Source organism: Alosa alosa, chromosome 10, assembly GCF_017589495.1.
Source record: "Alosa alosa isolate M-15738 ecotype Scorff River chromosome 10, AALO_Geno_1.1, whole genome shotgun sequence".
In the NCBI taxonomy this organism is placed as follows: Eukaryota; Metazoa; Chordata; class Actinopteri; order Clupeiformes; family Clupeidae; genus Alosa; species Alosa alosa.
The window spans coordinates 15,835,345-15,855,832 of record NC_063198.1 but is presented as its reverse complement, the minus strand read 5'-3'; the positions used below and the strand labels follow the sequence as shown (position 1 = coordinate 15,855,832).

Sequence of the window (20,488 nt, the reverse complement as noted above, 5' to 3'; positions counted from 1 at the left end):
AGCAGATCGGGTCGTTGCTAAGGAATCCCCCTCCCCTCCCCTCTCTTGCTCCCCCTGTTGCTGCTGCTGAATGTTTGTGCGGGAAAGGTGCTGTCTGCTTCGCTAATTATTCCAACATCAGGAATGAGACTACTGCTACAGCAGTATTACATATATATAGTATTACCAATCTGTGTCAAACCTGTGGCTTCTACACATATTCTGTTACGATTGAGCAAAGATCAATTTAATAAAGCCCAATGGTGTCCTCAATGAGTCACAATTTCAGTCACATGGAAATACTGTAACTTCACTCTGTTTCTTCTTAAAATAGTTGCGCTCTGTACCTTTATTACATGCACCACAGGCTCCAAAGAAGTTGACTTGAGCAGATAACAGTCTTGAGATATCTTAGCCCAGGCAGGCCAGTGAATGTCCCGTTTAAGCCACAGTGGTGTATCACGCTTTCGCTAATCTATTCCCTGTCATGAGCAAAAGACCTGTCTGGATTTCAAAGGCTCTTGGCAGAGCGTGCCCCCTCAGATCCAATTTGTCCCCATAGTCCTTTCAGCAGTATTGACCTGGAGCCAAGCATCACGCACCGCCTCCTCCTCAAACCACAGATACAGCAGCACTCCCCTGAGACGAAACCCAGCACGACGGCATGACAGCACAGGAGCCTTTCCTGTGTGATGCTCAAATACCCGCTTGTTGCACAAGCTACCGTGCTGGAGAAGGGTGGGGATCTTTGTTTGTTTCCCACATGCCAGAATAGTTGTCTTTTTTACTAGTAAACAACAGAGGTAAGGAGCTATCGAAGAGTGAACTCCACGGTTTTTATATCTAACACTCCAACATGTTGAGAAGAAGAAGAATTTCACCTTGTAGAATGTGGAATGAAACATACAAAGTGCAGGCACCACAGCTGAGGTTGTTCAGAAATACTGTACATCCAAGCATGATTTAAAGAGACCCTGTCGGAGTAGCTCTCAGCAGGAAGATGAGAGGATTATTATAAGGAAGGATGAGGCAGAGGAGGAATATACCTCAGAGACACTGGATACAGATACTGTGCTAAAGTTTCCAATCTTAAAGTGCCCATAATGCATAACATTTTTCTACCTTCTCCTAAGAAACCATGCAGCCATACTACCAGCAATACTGACAAATATAAATAAAGAAACCAAAGACTCACGCACTGAGCTTTTGATGGTCATTTACAGAGCACACAAGCACAAAGGTGGACACCTTGCTGATGAACCCATTTCACGTGAACCATCCCGGCCCACCGTCATTTCAGCGTGCTACTCTGGCTGTCTTCCCCGTGGCATTTGCATCTGTCTGCCCCGAAAGCAATTACAGGCAGAATAAGTGCTTCCAGAAATAGAAGCGACAAATAGAGGACCAGTGTTGGAGGCGACAAAAAAGCCTGAGTGAGTCAGTGAGTACAGTCAAGGATGGCTCTGACAGTAGGTGATCTCTCCCTCTGAGAGAGTGCGATGACATTTATATTGGCAGGAAATCTATTAATAAGAGGGACTCGCCGCGCACCCATTGGGATGATAGTGGCATATGGTGATGGGGTTGACTCATAGGGAGGGGTGGTGGGTGGTTGGACAGGAGGGAGGGAGAACAGTTTACTGTAGCACTGGCAGGGAAAATAACTTTTGTGATCTAAATGGTTTTGATATGCATGTGCCAGCAACAATTTCAACTGCAATTCAGTGTTGCTAGTGATATGATGTAGATCTTAGTGGCTTGCCAACTGGGTAAAGATCTTTGAGGTATGTCAAACCCTATGTGATTGGAAGGAGACAAAAACATTGACATATCTGACAGTCTGATATAACAACAACTTGCATTTCTATAGTGCTTCATCAAGGCACCCAGAGTGTTTTATGGTGAAGGGGGAACCTCACAACAACCAATGTACAATAAGCTCCATGTTGGTGTGTGCAGGAAGCACAATGGCAATGCAATGAATACATTTCACTGCAATGCTTGCTAAATCTAATGTGATGTCATGGGCACCTTGCCTTCATTTCTTGATAAGGCAATAATGTTTGCTTTCATCTCACCAGACTTCAGTACAGCACCTAAACCTAAACCTACAACACCTAAATTTAGTGACACCTTTACAAGTTCTGCTGTTATATTTCAAAGGCTTGTTTATCAATGTTGTTCTAATTGGATTTGAGTGGAGCAGATGATAAGACTATGCTGCAACATGCCAAGTCAAACCATTTCCCATAGATGGGTGAGTCAGTCTGGCGCCCATTCAACCTTCAAGCTCATTAGCCAGCTGTAGGCAATACAAACATCTTTTGTAGAATTTATGAGATACTTCAAATATTGTCTGATGCATGAGGTAAGCCTATGGCATGTACAATCAGCTAAGCTTAATTAGCAAAAACCTTATTATTAGAAAAATACTAGTCTATTATGCCAATATTTGCAGTCACATAAGTGCTGCTCATAAGAGCAACGTTAGTGCTAGTGCACACCTAAATCCTAGGCTTTCACGTGAAGCATAGTCTCAATTAGCCAATTACATAATTTATAGAGCATCTGGACATTGCATGTTCATCATCCTAAATGAAATTAAAGTAGGCCTAAGAGAATGCCATCCATTCCCCACGGGCGTATACTGTATATTTACCTTGGGGAAATGAACTGTACTGTCAGAATCTCATTTCTACAAGCAGTCAGTTAATTGGGATCCTGTCCATAATTGTTAACTAACTCATTTAAATTCTAAGCAAGATTCCAACTGAAGTGTTCAATTTGAATATTGAAACAGAAGAAAATCTATGCTTAGGTCTGCATCATGTTAACCTGGATACCAGACTCTCTGACTTTGAGTACCTACTGTAGGGAAAATAAATCGAGCGGAAGTATGTAGACAGCGGAGCCAGACTAGCATCATGTCTACTTCCACACCAAAACTCAGAGAACAACATTCAGCATCATGAGCAGGCCCGGAGTGGGTAATCGGGAGCCGCTTCACTTTTGGGCGGGTCGAGGGAAAAATATTGGCATTTGTCACGTTAATCTATTTTCTCTTAAAGTTGGCTACACACGTTCGCATTCTATGCCTAACACCGCCTCTGCATGGGTTGTTCTCCCCTCCCAAGAAGAGTTAATTGGTTGGGTCCATATAGCTCTAAAAAGTTTTCTCAGATACCAGCCGGGCCGGCCCTACCGTAGTGATAAGCGTCAGGGAGGATGGGTGGTAGATGCCATGAGGGACTGAAAAGGCCAGGTAAAAAAGACGAAAAGTATTGGAGGGAAATGCTGCCAAATGTGCCATGCTTCCAATTTTTTTTTGAATTGGACAGACATAAGTGGCAACTGGTAAAGAGAGATAGCCATGATTATAACCATAGACATAATATACATAGACGCCGCATCGACCGCTACTCCTTACTAGCGCTGACGAGATTTGGAGCCGCCATCTTGGACCGGTCATCCACTCCACTCAGTGTAATCTGTTTGGCCGGTGAGATGAGCTGTCAGCGCACTTAATTAATCATATCTCACTGAATACCGAACAGATTCTCACACGGTTTTTTTTGCTGCAAAGGTCATACATGTAGCTATGATACAGGACACATGATTTAGCGTATTTTAATATTCATAGTGGGTTTAACAGTAATAGAATATTCTGATATATGATATAAAGTGACCTGACGTCCGATATCAAAACTGGGAACATAATCCATGTTTGACAGCATAGACAAAACTAGTTTGATACAAGTTTAATGAGTTAAATATAGTTCACAGTTGACAGAAAAGTTCCATCAACAGCATTATTCACAGTCCACAGAAAGGTTCCATAAACATTTAAGTGAGATCAGTGCCATTCAGACATCTGAGGGGTATTCCAATTAGGCCTATGTGGTTTAGTGACACACTTGGGTAAATTGACTCAGAATAAGTTGTAAACCTCCAAGTAGAAAAGCTGTATGATACAGGAAACATGGTTGTGTGTATTTTAATATTCATAGTGTGCTTAACAGTAATAGAATATTCTGATATATGATATATTATAAAGTGATGACATCCAATATAAAAACTGGGAACATAACTAATCCATGTTTGACAGCATAGACAAAAACTGGTTTGATACAAGTTTTAATGAGTTAAATTTACAGAAAAAAATCCATTAACATTTTCAGTTCAGTGCCATCAAAAATAAAGTGATGAACAGACATTGGTGTGGCATAAAGGAAATGGAGTAACTGGGTTCAATATCAACAGCATTTGTTAGACAAGTTCCATAAATATTGTAAAGTGCAAGTTTGTAGGTTTGTTTCTGATCCTTAAAAAACAGACATTGGTTTGGCATAGTAAGTGTAACAGTTCATCCATTCAAGACAAAAAGGTGACTTGTCACTTGTACAGTGTCAATGGGTTCATGAACAGCATCTGTTATTTACAGTTCACAGAAAGGTTCCAGCCCCAATGAAGAGATTAAATAAAAAGGAATTAAGAAACATTTTAGAAACTGCTAAGATCAACCCGTTCATTGCAATCAGTAAAGAATCAGGGAGTGTCTTCACAGGCTCAGTGAGACAGAGTTACCGTGATGCAGTTGGTTCTATGATTTCGACAACTGGTGCATGTCATTTTTGTATGTTCCCACCTTGCTAAAATTGCTTGGGTACACTTTGGCTGAGAACAAAAGTGCTTCAGACAGCAGGTGGGCAAATAAGATGGCATAGTAAACTGGGTACTCCATAAAAGAGGACTGAGTCAACCAGGCGATGGGAAAATGGGACACAGAGTGGCTAATGCAGGTGATGAAGGTGGAGCTCATAAATCAAACATTCAGTCACAGTGTAGCAGATGCCCTGCAGTACTGCAATGAAGAGCTGCACCTTCCTCAGTTCCAGGGGTGTGAGGAGACCGTTCAGTTCATTCAGTCTTCTTGAACAAGGCAGTTGTTCTGGAGAGATACAAAATAATAAATAAATGAATGAAAAGGAATTTGAGAGGCATCTTATTCTTGTTAGGGTAAATGACATGTGAATAATACAGTGTTGGGCAAGCTACTTCGAAATTTTAGTGAGCTAAACTATCAGTTACTCTGCCATGAATAAAACACTACACAAAACTACAACCCATCTTGTAATCTAAGTCAGTGTTATGGAATATGACTTATCAAGTCTCAGTTCATAGCCGGGTGAACACCGAGTAAACATAGCCTAGTTAGATGGCTACGATTTTCATACAGTAATATCAAAGATTGCTCCTTCTCAGCTCTCTGGTAATATTCTATTCACAAAATACAACCAATAGTACAGTTATGTTAAATCTTACTTGTGAAAAGTAAATCTACCCAAGTATGGTCCGCCGATTTGAGAAGGAACATGCTGCACAGTGCTGTCATCTTGTGTCTTCTGCTGCAACGCAACGAGGAGTATGACCGGTCCAAGATGGCGGCCGCATTTCTTGTTTCCAGCAGCCAATGCGGCGTCTATGTATATTATGTCTATGATTATAACGGCGTAATTGGGCTACTAACCTACTGGACGTTGTAGCGTTGTCAACCTATTCGCAAGTAACATATTAAATGAATTAAAAAATATTAGCATTTTGGTATCATCCAATATTATGCAAATATTGATAACAAAACTCAAGCTTGATCTGTGTATGCAGTAGCCTATAGGCCTAAAAACAAAAGTAGCCTGAGCAGCAGATCAGCCCCCCGCTGAAAATGATGAGCCCGAAATTAACTATGGCTATAGGGACAAGTAGAAAGGATAATAGAGTTAACCATATGAATTAAAGTTATTTTATGGAAGAAAGAACAGTAGGCTATGACGGCAGTAGGCTACATGATCAACCTATATGGCTTGTTTGCTCAGAAGTGGGTGTAGTAAAGGAACAAATCACCAAACAACAACATGATAGCTGACCCATGCAGAAAAAAAACATGTAAACAATACAGTAGTTCAATATGCCTCTTAGTGGAATTGTGGGATACATTTTTAAATGCTTTATTTCTTCCTTCCTATTTTTGTTAACTTATCAACCTATCCTTGTGGAATAGTGGAATATTAGCCTATAATAAAAACTACAGGATAGTAAGAGCTAAAAAAGTGGGCCGGTCTTGGGCCTGAAACTCCCGGGCTGAAAAGTGGCCCCACTCCGGCCCTGATCATGAGCATTTACTTATGGAGCCAAAAGGCCATCTGAAGACCTCTGTTTGGTGAAGGGTGAAGAAAGTCCCACCACTGGCTGTGCAGCAGTGAAACAATGTCACTGTCAACACCCCACAGTACTGTGATGGTACCCATCAGCACCTACTAATGGCATCTACACATCCTTAAGTGTGTGTGCTGCTGAAACATGCACTTATCTCATCTACTGTATATCACAACTACAGCTTCCTTCCTTTTTATGGCTCAACGACGCTTAATACATTTGAACACTCCAAACTCTCCACTTAGCTTAGCACATCACAGTACAGCACAGCGCGTCCTTAAATACATACATGACAATGACACATCCCGAGCGCGGCTAGCTCGTCAGCGGATGGTTCATCGACGTGCATCTGTCATCCTCCAGCACTGGACACACTGTGACATCCCCCACTGTGTTTGACATGCCCTAAGACAAAAGAGCCAACTCCGCTCCACTTTAATTGCCTCTTTTCTGCATCTTCCCTCTCTCTCTCTCTCTCTCTTTTTCTCCTCCGTGGCTTAACTGCTCATTTGCCGGCCCGGCGCTCCTGATCGCTCCATTTGTCCCCGTGTGCCGACGACCGAGCCGTCCGTCCAGCCAAGCTGGGCTTGGCCAGAGAGAGAGCAACAGAGGGTCTTTTGTGCTGGCATGCAGGGCAGCAGGCCGTGCTTCGTGGCGGGGGCTCCCTAACTCCTGCGGAGATCACAACCTGCCGGACCCAGGGCCAAGGACTTCAGTACTGCTGAACCAGATGAAGATGTGAGAGGGGGAGAGAGACACAAACAGATCAGGCTCTGTGGGAGGTTGACACCCCTGTTTTAGAGTCAGAGTGTGAATCACATGAAAGAAGCAGAAAATAATGAGTCGACTCCAAAACAGCGCATGTCCCGTGGGCCCCTGTGGCCCCTTTGGTCTGTTGGCCTCCTAATGGCGCTTCGTGCTCTGAAAATGTGGCTGCATAGATTAGCAAAGGCCCACCAGGGCTCCCCAACCGCAAACCCACCAAGCCACGGGCCTCTGAAAATGAGGCAAGAGAAAAAGAAAAGCTGGCATGAGAGAAGTCTGTTGTTTCATGTTACTTCTCACATCTCGATCCCCCCATCACAGCAGAACACCCACAAAAGGCCCAAACACAAAACAACAACAAAAAGGAGACACGAGGAAAATACATTTAGTACCAGCTCATTAAATTCTCTTCAGAGGAGGGGGTGCATGAGTGGAGGTTGGCAACTTCTGCCTCTTTATTTCTAGTTCTGCCTGCTCTCCCTGTCCCATCTCTCTTCTTCCTGTCTCGCACATAGGCAGAGAAACTACCTCGTCTTGTAGGCATAATACTGACCTGTGGTCTGTTAACTTCCCAATACTTGCAGCACCAGTGATTGACTCGGTGGTTCAAAAATACAGTGAGGTGTGGATGCTTTGTAAATAGGCTGCATGCAGATGGGTGGGCCTTAAATAGCCACCACAACTGGAAGTGGGTGAAACATAGTTTCATAGGTGAAACACATAGGTGAAACTTAAACATAGCTCACTTCCCTTGTGTGACCTAGTATGGCTTTGAGGCTTGTTTTTGTGTAAAACGGTGCTGGGGCAACGCAGTGCTAAACTCAAGTCACACATACACACACTGTAACCCACACACTGTAACCACACTCACACAATACACATACTGACAACAGAGGACTCTCTTCTTATCTAACATCATTAGTCCAGAGACAGCATGAAGAATGCCTCTGGTTCCTCTCATTAGCGCACAGGAGTGGAGTTCCTGCCCATGTTGTCGACCTTTCGCCCTGGCGGCAGCAGCCGCAACACTCTGCCCTCACAAACAACATTCTGCCAACTAAACCCCCACAAAGGCTTCACTCCACCAACATCATTCCTTTCACACCAACTAGATTATCCCAGAAACACGCTGGCACCACCACTCATACTGTAGCTCAGCAATGTCTCCCTATGTGACCTTACCACTACACTGGCCCACTTGCTCTTGGGATAGAGAAACCTGATAAAGAAATGAATATAGAACATTGGGCGCATCTCTCTCTCTCTCTCTCTCTCTCTCTCTTCCACACACACATGGGCACATACAAAGCAGATAAACAAGCTGAAAGCCATGTTGTATGTTGTTGCATGAATGTGTTGTGTTGTGTGAATGAAAGAGCGTGTGAGTGGCTGAGCAGAGCGAGTGAGCAAGCGCGTGACCTAGATCCACACAGAGATGCCCCCGGGATTGCGCCAGTCATTCATGTGGAAGGTGCCTCTAAAAGGGCGAAGGGAGAACTCTCGTCCCAAATGTGGGCTAATCTTCTGAGCCAAAAATGAGCCACGGTCCAGGGCGAGTGCACTTCATCATCAGGCTTGGGAACGACGCATAAACACTGACAATTAGAACATGACCTTCTGCTCCTTCACCCATGTTCCTTACATGCTCAGCTTTTTATAGAATATCCACATGATTCAGGTTTATGTAACATCCCAAGGCTGGTTTCTTGTGAGTATTATATGAGGATGGTTCTATGCTGTTATATTATATTGCAGCAGGTTTGTAACATGCTGAAAGTGTCTTTTCACTGCCTTTAATGCATCATGTTTCCTTGTGTAGATAACAGCAACCTATTACTGTAGCTTCATGTTCTTCAGCTTAAAAGGTTAGCCTGAAAAGGGATTTAACAATTTAGAGATTAAACGATAAAAGTAGGGCTGTCGATCGATTAAAAAATGTAATCTAATTAATTACATACTCTGTGATTAATTAATCTAAATTAATCGCATATATCATTTTTGCTGTGAAAGTATTTTAAATATTTAAATTCAAATTAATCATTGAATAATCAGCATTAGTGACATTAAAGTTCAAAAACTCTTTTATTATTATTTTCACTGTTCAAATAATGGCCATAATAATATATGATATGACCTAATATGCTGAGGAAATAAATTCAAAAGTGCTTCGGTAAGAAGTTTTTTTTTTTACATACAAGGCATTTCAGGCCACAGATATAACCTAGGGGACACAATGAAAATAAATTAACACTCCCCTCAATGTCAACTATGTGACTTTAGAGTTGACGAACTCCGTTGGTATGCATATCCCTAGCTGCAGACATTGCAGAGGACTTTATTTTAATCAACACTTTATTTTCATCAACACTATCGGGCCGTTTTTTAAAAGTAAATGTTCCAATCAATGATCTAGGCAGCACATTTTCTTCTCTTTCCTTCATTTTACAGGCTAATGGTTACTAACTAGAACGGCTCGGGAGTCAAAGGTCATACGGAATCGATTAATCTGCACTATTTTTTATCAGTTATTTTTTCTCAAATTAATTAATCGAAATTAATCAGTTATTTCGACAGCCCTAGATAAAACATATTTTATTCCCAGGGAAATTCCAAAAATGGACTCAAATTGACAAAACATATTTGCTCTTTGCTAAATCATGATTCCATTCTCTTGTGTTTACTAATGATAATTATCAATATTTTGTTGACTCTTCGGGAGTGCATACGGCGAGACTAAGGCACACTGTTTACTCTGTCTATGTCCTGAATGACCAACGTTTACCGCCATCGAGTCAGAGGTCCAGAGAGGCTGAGTTTGTCCACTCCTTAGGGAAGGACCAGCACAGCACAGCTTCCTTGGCGGGTATGCCATTACAACCTTCCCTGGAGGTGGAAACAAATCTGTTCTGTCCCTATATTGTGACTGCTCCCATCCGGGAGGGATGACTAATGCCCGTCTGTGGGCACCGTGAATGACTGTCCTCCAGTGGCGACGGGTTTTTGGGGAAATCAGCTGTTCCACCTCAGAGGGACAGGGAAAAGAGACAGCAGCAGTGTGGAGTCTGGCTGCCTGCTGATGGCTGAGGGTTGTGGGCTGAGTCTCTCAACATCTCCCCATGTGGCTCCTTGGGTTTGTTATCAGCAGCTTTGAATACTCTCTCTCAAGCATGAGCAGTGTGAAAGTAATTGTGGTGGATATAATTACTTGACAAAAACACAGTGGTATGGTAGAAGCAAAAGGTGCCCAGTGGGGAGCATTTCACACCTACATCTGCATTGAATAGATCAAAGCAAGAAAGACAGAATACACTTTCAATGTAAATGGAGCTAAGGGCCTGTCCACACGGAGACGCTTTTTAGGTTAAACGCAGAGGTTTTGCTTCGTCTTGGCCGAGTGTCCAAACGAATCCTGTAAACGCACTGCCCGAAACCGCACTTTTCTGAAACCTGGTCCCAGAGTGGAGAAATCTGAAACCGCTTTGAGTTCGCTTTAGACAGCGAAAACCGCACATCCTGCTTGCGTATCGATGATGTCATCGCCACACCTCAGCTGCCCTGGACTTGCACTTATAGTATTGCCTAACAATACTAGTTTTCATACATGACATTACCTACGATTACACTCCGTTAAGATAAATATCACAACTGATGCTGCGCAGCGCCGATAGCTTATGACTTGGTGGACTGAACACTGTTTTTCCCGGTGTTTTTTATGCATTCTAGTTACTGTCAGTGACGCCGAGAAACTTAAGTTATTAGGAAAGTGCGGTGTAAGTTTAGGCTACATTAATTTGTGCGTAGTGCCAGTGTCATTCATTTATTTTACATGTCTTACAACATATATACATGCATTCACAGTCGAGTGAAATCAGATATAAGCATACAAAGACGCTTTTAGAACTCACGTTAAGCCGATGGTAGCACACTGAATGCGAATGCACGATTTGATGCAGGCAAAAGTATTGACTGTTACTAACGGGTTTTATAGCAATATTATAAATGTGGCTTTACAGAATAGCCTAGAACTTGGGTAAGCCTTTATGCTTAGTAGCCTAATTCGCGGTGATAGCCAAAACTAATGTGAATCACGGACTATCCTACAACCAAAGAAAGTAAAGGGATTAGTAGGCCTACCTCATTAATAGCCAAATAAAGGACGGACTGCACCCTTCACAAACCGTAAAATAAAGTTTATTAGTTTTACAGTTGGCTACAGTTGACAGTTCACCATCAGTCCACACAAACAATTCTGGTTTCCTTGCACTAGCCATCTCGCCGTAGCCTATTCTGTCTGTTTTTAAAGCGCAAGTTTTGCAAGTTTTGGTGAATTTTCGTAAAGATACAGTGCCACCTATAGGCCTGGGGTTTGAAGTAACGTGTTGAGTCGTGTTGAGATGGATCCGTTTGGACGCAAATATTCTTGATACGGTTCCAGGGAAGACGGAGGAAAAAAAGATCGGTTTGGTACGTGTGGACTAGGCCCTAGTCTTGGAGCAAGAAAAGGTCATAAAAATTATTTCCATCAAGTGTTAACACACTTATCCCTGGACATGGACTACACTCACCCATCATAGTCTGGACAAACATGAACCTGGACGAGCAGTGAAGTGGTTCAGATCAGCAGATTCAACACAATCACTTTTATATGTAATTTATACTACTGTGGAGGCTCTAGACCTCTAGTTCCCTTGACCTTAATAAGAGCACTTCAGTGCTAACTAAAACTCACTTTCTCCTGAAAATGTAATGCTTCTACTGGGGAGATAAGTAGAATTAAAACATCAACGCAAATGTGTCTTTATTTTCTCTGAGGAGCAGTCTGTACATTCCAGAGGGTGGAATCCAAACAGTTCAGTTTCCAGGCTCCAGCAATCTTTTTGGTAAAAGTCTATAAATGTCCATGAATGGAACATCAAAAAACATGGAGTGCTGTATCTTAGGTCGAGATTTGTGCAGATTTACGTCAGGAGCTGTGGAGGCCATCCAGGTCAAATTCCTAAAGAACGACTCTTGGCAGAGTTTTGTGGTGGCGGAAACAGTTTGGAATATCAGCACATTATCTTGCCCTTGAGATTGTGTATTAAGTAAGGGAAAGTCTGACTTTGTACATTTCTTTCAGTTTGCTTTGAACTGTATTTCATAAATCAGTACAGTAAATATTCAAGTTTTTTTTTCTTTTTTTTTCCAAAAACTATCTTTCTGTGTCACTGAGCTGTTTCAGTGTGTCAACTGTTTGTTCTTTACTTTTCTCTGGGCACACATTGTCTATCAGATTCAGAATATGTCGTCAACTTATTTCATATGTCATCAACTTATTTCCGGCTAAACATTAATGACCTGGACGTCACAACACAGACCTCATGAGTCACTCTGCTTTGGACCTACACCCATGAGATTCCAGAAGACGTGTGTAGACCGGTCAATGATGTGGAATTCCAGGAACCACACAATCAAAGCTGATATGAGGTGAAAATGTTGACCCATTCATCACAAAACAAATTACAATGTTGTTTGTGCTCACAGCATGACCTGATAGGAGTGTGAAGAGTTAATCTTATTATGATTTGAAGTTCACAGCCCACAGCAAATGTTTAAAATGCTGTAGTTTGGCATTTGTTATTATTCTTAGCAACATTCAGATGCCAATTACTAGTATTTACTGTACTAACTTCAGTCTCTTGTGCAGCACGGTCATGTCTATGGATTTACCCATTATGAGTATAATGGCATATGAGCATATGAAGAATGAATATCAGCACATGCATGATGTGAAATCATGTGCAGAAGATGATGATTTAGAAAAAACTACTGTATGCATGCGTGTGTGCAGGGGCATTTCTAGGCATAGGTAACCTAGGCAGTCCTTCCCTCCTGTTGTGTTCGCAGTCAAATGTGACCGATTGACAATTATTTTCTCTCAAAAATATTGTTAACTTATTCTGACTACCATGAGGCTCCTTGACTTTGTTAACACAGGGCATCTGAACACACAAAACAAATTTTCATAATTTTCATAGCAATTTGAGTGCTTTATTTAACTTTAGAACACCCATGTGTATTTCCGGTCAAAAATGACCGGCCATATGACTGGGTGAGAAAATGGTCAGTGTATAAAATTGAGTCCAGACACATACTTATTGATCAGATGGACTGTATATGTGCTTCTGTACATTAAAACACACACACAAACACAACCTCACTCCCCCTCTTTGCATCTATGCCAGCCCCCACTGGAACCTTTCCCCAATATAATCTTCCCCTTTCTGACTTGCATGAGCTCAGGTCAGTGAGGCCTGCAGGTTATAAATAGAAAAACTGGTTATATCAAAACTGGTCAAAACTGGTTATATCCAATAGAACACAAATTGATAGAAAGGTCTATCATAACATTAGATGATGATATGTGTGTTACTATGGATTTATAACAAGTTATAATGCAGTCACTTTTGACCAGGAACACAAAACTAGTAAACATAAAACGAACAGGAGAGTTAAGATGTCATACTCAGGGAGGGATTGAACATCCCCATTTTACGCTATACCCACTCTCAAAAAAAATATATTTTCAACAAAAATTAGTTACACACGCATTAACCCATCAACAAACTCTTGGTTCAGTGGCAGCTCACTGCCTTCTCATGAATCATAGGTCACATTATGTTACACTTAATGAGTGTCCCTTTTGCTACTCTGTCTAACCAATTATTGTGAAGTAATCTGGTTTTGAAATAAAATGAGAGAGTCATCATAAACATCACCATCCCACCATCATGGTTCTGATGTCACCCGATTACAGACAGTCTTGGATATAAACCTAATGTAACTAAAAATACTCTCCCTAATACATCTTAGGTCATAATAAAATAAATGAATGGGTAGCATGATTGGGTAGCTATGAATCAGTCATAGCATGTGTGTGTGTGTGTGTGTGTGTGTGTGTGTGTGTGTGTGAGAGAGAGAGTGTGAGTGTGAGTGTGAATGGGTGAGGCGAATGGGAGTAGGCTGGCCTGTGGTCCTATTACTTTCCAGCCCAGTAGCTCCCACGCGAGATTGGAATGATCATTCAGGCGCAGGACACTCTGCATCCCATGTGCTCGTTGCTCCTGCCATGGCACTGCTGCTTAACACTCAGACTCCCTCTCTCAGGCCAAACAGCAGCATCCCCACTCCTATTCCACAATACTGGACATGCATGATGTGTTTGAAGGACTCTGCGAAAATGGCAGCTGTGCTGATCAAAGGCGAGCTGAAGCTCTGCATTCATCGTCAAGCTCTTTGTTATACGAACACAATACCCTCAGAGAGGATAAATATTGAAATGTCTAGACGTCAGTGAGCTGAATAGTCACTCGTGTTCGTCCAAATAGCAATTTCCCTCAAAAGGTATCAGTTGAGTTAGTCAGTCCACACACTTTCTGAAAAGGATATGCAGTGATGGCCCTACACTTTGATGAGCATACAGTACATGGTTAGTTTCTCCAGGTACTGTTGTATTTACAGTGGGTATTTGATCCCTGGGCTTCCTCAGTATAAGCACACACTGCTTTGAACGTCATCAACCATTCTGGGATGTAATGAAATCCCTGTCTTACAGGGAAGCTAAACCAGGCACGTAACTGAAGCGCTCCTGCAACAATTAGATTCCACTGTAATCAATGGAAGTAGCTAGACCAGACGTGATAGCGGCGCGTACGTCCGAAAAAATAGACCAATCTTCTAAAAGGGATTTTACGCGTTGCGTACGGAATGCTTCAGTTACGCGCCTGGTGTAGCTTCCCTGTTAGTTAACTAACCTACAGTATACATTACTACATGAACCTTGAACCACTGTAATTATCACAATAAATTAAATGCAGAAAAGATGCAAAGATGCAAAATAAGAAAATTACATACAATGTCTGAAAAAATGGTCTAACTTCACTGGGTAAATGGAGGACATTAGTTCTCACACAGCAACCAGACCTTACTCACACCCTGCATGCTTGTCATACTATCTTACATGTTTAACAAGACAGACATAGTGTAAAAAACAAATGTATCACTATTCATTTGAGTTCTAAATTCTACAGAAATGTTACATATCATGTTAGACCTAAGAAATAAAAAGATTTAAAGATGATTTGATAAGTCATTTTTATGGCTACAATCAAAAGTGTTACTTTATTGAGCTATAAAGCTAATAAGAAAAGATTCAAATGTACACGTTTTTCAAACAGAAACAGAATAACAGTACATTTTGAGCATAAAAGGTCAATCAGTTCACAATCAAGCTATAAATTGTGTTTACCACCCCTGGGAAATGTATAATGACTCATACCTATAGCTCTTTATGTACCACACAGGAGAGTAAAGGACTGAATCATCGTCTGCAGTAGAGTCTGCTTGCTAAGTTTAATGAAGTTGCATTAGTCATAATGCCTATTTTCAGTGGGGACTTTTTTTCACGTGTTGACAAAGTAAGTGGCACACTGTGTGCAGACACACACACAGACACACACACACACACACACAGACACACAAGCACACACACAGACACACACACACACACAGACACACACACACATACAGACACACACAGAGACACACACACACACACACACAGACAAATAGATAGACAGCAAGTCTCTGTAAGGGTCATGCAGGTGTAGGTGTGAAACAGTAGTAGAATACTTTTTTTCATCAACCCTCTCCATGTTACAGAGGTCACTGTGAGTGACCTTTCTGTTTATACCCCCCCCACGACTCACCCCCAACGCCCCATCAACAACGACATCTCTGTGGTCTGCGAGCGGCCGGCGCTCGTCGCACCACCACAACATGGCCAGTGTTCCAAAACAACAAGACGCGTCAGCTGTCTGAGGTCACGCAGAGGCACCACTGTCTGCCGTTGGTGCTATCACCCCCCCCCCCACTAACTTCTGTTTTCTGATAAACGTGGTGGCACTTGTGCCTAGCACACACCCTCCCTGAGCCTCTCTTTTGGGGGATTTTAAGCTGTCAGCCTCGAGTCGAGACCTGCCAAAGGCTTTGATGTGGCTGTCTAAAAAACGGTACCAAGTTCAATCACAATCAGTTAGCAGTGCCAGATTGATGTTGAGGTGATATCATCTGAGGTGTTAGAAACCTGCTCCTTGTTTAATGTAAACAGGAGCTCTGTCTGTGCCAAACACAGGAAGCTTGTGTGAGCAAATGCCCCAGATATGTTTTTCATGAAACATCCTGTAGCAGTGTGTCACCTGAGTGAGTATAGGTGTGGGTGAAAGGAATCTTAATGAGCTATAACAATCAAACATCAAACAGATCTCTGATACTGTGTTAATGATACAAATATATGGCAGACGGTGTGACCCGTCCTTTGTCATGCCATACAAATCAACAAGAACTGTTTCAAAGACATGTGGACACAAAGCACAGTCTATTTTATGTCATATATTTCTACAATGACTGCTCCCCCACAGCACCCTGGTGAATGGGTTTCAAGCATCAAGAGGCAAATGGAATATGCGTTTAACTTATGAGATTACGGCTGAAGATAATATCACTCTAATAAGGTCCCGTGGTTCTCATCGAGTTTCGTTTGCGAAAGGTGAAACTTAATGACAATAAACCAAAGCAGTGGGCTCGGGTGTCGAGTGAGTCAGCCTGCTTTCAAACCTCCCCTTGCCTCCTCTGGTCTTACGTAATAATCAGCCTATGAATGAAATTCAGTGGCAGTGTGTTGCCTGAATAGAGGTGAGAGAAAGGTTTAGATCCATTTAGGGATTTAGTGTCTGTGTCTTGCAAGTGCAAGGGAGAGACATCTCGAGCATTCCAGTGATTTTGCTTCCAAATAATTTTGCCTGTGAGTGGCTCTGTATTCCGGTACTGTAAACGTTGCAGGTCCACACAGCAACATCTTATGATGAATCGACAACAACATTGCCAGCTGAGGATTGTTATTATAACCTGCATCAGAGCCACCTTAACACAGATATTTTATTTTGTGGTAGACGGACCAAAAGAATTATTCTGGAGTTGAGTGAAAGCAGTCCCCGCAAAAGTGACTGGGATCATATCATATTTATATGATAACTGGCTTTGGATTCATCCAAAAGTGATATGATATGCAGGTTGGGGTAATAATCATGTGGCAGTCGGACAATGTGCAGGTTTCTCTACGGTGGACACAGTATACAAAAGAGGCTAAAACACAAACACACACATCTTAACAGCACTGACAGGTCTGGTTCTAAGAAGAGGTGAAAAAAAATTGTGCCATTTGTGCTTGAGTGAGTGAAGGGATGGACAAATAGATTAATGTGCAAATACATAAATAAATGAATAAATAAATAAGTAAGTAAATAAGCTAAGAAATTGCCAGCAGTTATTGGGGCTGAAAAAACAGCGATGCCACTGGAGAAAGACAATGCATGGGCCAGCTGGCGCAGCGTGAGTGGAGAACATGGCCAACGGGCTCCATTTCCACCACAACTGCAGCCTCACTCACTCTCCAACCCCCTCGACCGCGCACAGCCAGCCAGCCAGCATGGGCCCTGCCACACTGGACGACAAGTGGCACCCGTAATTTTCACTGACCTGGAGGACAGCTCAGACCGTCTAGGTCAACCTAACACTACCCGCTAAAGCCTGACCTTAGACCATTTTTGAACTAGACTGCTTTGTTCCAAAATGGACTTCTAAGCACGCACAGGCACACTCAGTGACGGATGTCAGATAAATTGGTATTGCCGACGCACACTGATGCTACTTGAATGACACAGAGGATGTTGACCCTCTTGAATAGAGGTGATGCTGTATTGATGTTACAGCCATTCCAGTCAGGGAGCTCCTAAACAGCTCAATAGGTGGTGACGTGAGTGCCAGTGCCAGACAGTGCCAGTTCACTCACTGAACTCTCTGGCCGGTCAGTAGCCGTGCTGGCCATGATGACTCCTGTGCATTTGGGAACCACTGCAGTCATGGTCAGGTATCATTAGCTAAGCTCTTCATCTACCGAGAGGCCTATTAGACAGGGTAAGATGGGCAATCCCACTGAGAAATGTGGTGTTTTTTCAGCAGTCACTCTGGGGAAATTACCCATAATGAACTCTAAAACAACCTATTATTATCCCTCAGAGACAATAACTGAAACTATGTGGCTAGTGAATACACAAACATAAGAGGAAGAATAAGACAGACACCATCCTGTTTAAGTAATAATTAATTTTGTGAGGAAAGTGATTGCTATAGAATAATTAAATAACAGTGTGTCTAGGGCCACAGCTGAGCTCTAAGGTTAGAGAGGGTCAAAAGCATCTGACTGACCTACATCTCAGCAGTAGCTGAGTATTGCTTAAATAGACATTTCACACCACAAACACATTCGCACAAAGACACAAACACACACACACAAACACACACACACACACACACACACACACACACACACACTTAAGAGAGAGAGACAGAGAGGTTAGGAAACACTTGACCAACGCGAGTTTTGCAGTCATGCAGTGTTGTGGTTAAAGCAAAAATCATGCAATATATATATACATGAACACCGTCTGTGTATATTACAATAGACACCTTTTTTAAGCAGTCCAGCTTTTCCAGACAAGCCAGCTTGTAGTGGGAGAGGTGAGAAGTTTGGCAATGGAGCCTACATGTACTTCCTCTGCTGTCACATTGGGTGCAGCAGACAACAACACCAGTTACATTGTTTTGCCATGCGCCAGGTCGAAATAAGATCTGGCGTGAGCGTCAGCGAGCATGTGTATTTATATCCGGCACTTTTTAAACAAATGCGTTGGTCTTGCCCAAGAATAATGTGATTAAGTCGAGACTGCAGCAGTGAACCCTCAACAGCTAGCTGTTATGTAAGTGCAGTGGTTTCTACCAGGAGCTGCTCAACATGCTAGAACCCAAAGCATCACCGGCAGAGCCACAGAGCCGGGTTAGCGTGGTATGCTACTCTTCACATCCTATCACATCACATCTGTGACCCCTAACCATGCATGATGTAGGAGCTCATACGCACGCAAACAGGCAAACAGACCAGCACTGCTGCTGAACCCTTAACCCATGATTTAAGCCCTACAGTACATACACAAACTGACAGCAAACAAAAGAATGCTGAAGGAAACTAAGACAAAGTATGCAAACATTAAGTTACTAGGGAGAAAAAGTGTGAGAGAAAAAATAAATGGAGCGAGAGAGAGAGAGAGAGAGAGAGAGAGAGAGAGAGAACATAACACATAAGAGAACAAATCCCCTTTCTTTACTTGAGCACTGAAACAAAGCAACAAAGCGCTACAGAGCCATAATTGGCAAACAAAGTTGGGCTTGAAACCAGGGCCACTGAGCACGCCGCGCACCACACGGCTTTGTGCTTGCCTGTGGTTTTGTTTTTGTGCTAAATGTATGTCACTGCACTTCAGAGGATGCAGAGCAGAGACCACATGAGCTGCCACACTCAAACCATGATCCTGAGAAAGAGACAGAGCAATGGGCCTGAGACAGAGACAGATTGGTGGAACAGGACACAGACAGAGGCAGAGAGAAGATTATTAAAAGACAGATATGAGACAGATAGAAGGACTGAGAAAAAGTGTGTGTAGTGTGTGTGTGTGTGTGTGTGTTTCTCTGTCTGTCTGTCAGAGAGAAAGAAGGAGAGAGAGAGAAGGGGAGTATTTGTTTATGTGTATGAGAGAGACAGAGAGAGAGAGAGAGAGAAAGAGAGAGCAAGTGTTTGTGTGTGTGAGAGAGAGACAGAAAGACAGAAAGAGTGAGGGAGACGGAGAGGAAGCAAGCTTGTACTCACAATGCTGCTGGACGACGAGGTGCCCAGTGGCGTAGCTGAAGCCAAGCCTGCCGAGTCGCGTGTCCACGGGAGGCTTGCGTAGGGAGGAGGAGGAGGAGGAGGAGTGGGGGGTGTCAGGGATGGAGAAGAGTAGGGGGGGGGGGGGCGTCTCTCAGCTGACACCCTCACAGACAGGGGTAATCCACTCCAGAGGTATCTGCCCACTGCCGCGTACGTCAGAGCAAGTCCTCTCTGGGGTCCTCTATGACAGCCGTCTCCCTGGCTCTACGACCTCACCTCTCCACACACACAAACCGGTTAGATAAGAAGTATGAGAGAGGTAGGGAGATAGAAAGAGAAAGAGAGAGAGAGAGAAGGAGAGAGAGAGAGAGAGGAAGAAAAAAGGGGAAAAACTAAAAACAAACAAGGAGAGCAAAAAAATCCATACGGCAGGAAAGCATGTCTGAAGGTTTTTATACCCACAGGTCTGTCTCCACCCCTCCCCCCTTGTATCCCCGCCTCCATTGTTATAGCAACGGCCAATCAGGCAGCAACTTCAAACAAGCCCTTCTCTTCTCTGTAAATGCAGTACGGAGTGGCTCTTTGCTTAGTGGTTAATGTAACATCCCACTGTAAGTGTGAGTGTGTGAGTGTGTGAGTGTGTGTGTGTGTGTGTGTGTGTGTAAAAGAGAGTGCTTCATTGTGAGAATTGTAAATGTGTTTAATTAGCAGATGCAAGCATGAGGAGCCCCAGTG

At 42.8% G+C, this 20,488-nt stretch overlaps 1 protein-coding gene across 4 annotated transcripts in view; it reads right to left on the bottom strand.

Moving 5' to 3' along the window:
• The window catches only part of cdk18 (cyclin dependent kinase 18), a 43,004-nt gene extending 22,857 nt beyond the window's left edge, over positions 1–20,147 (bottom strand). The window contains exon 1 of one of the 4 annotated variants that reach the window (XM_048255024.1): positions 19,754–20,147. Coding sequence is in view for 1 of the 4 variants with exons in the window: in XM_048255023.1 (XP_048110980.1) it covers positions 6,479–6,480 (2 nt within the window). In the remaining 3 variants the exon portion in view is untranslated. Of the gene's footprint in view, positions 1–1,174; positions 1,419–6,478; positions 7,141–19,753 lie in introns of those variants that run through there. The other 3 variants (XM_048255023.1, XM_048255025.1, XM_048255026.1) reach the window with 3 other exon arrangements.
• Positions 20,148–20,488: the final 341 nt, after the last annotated feature.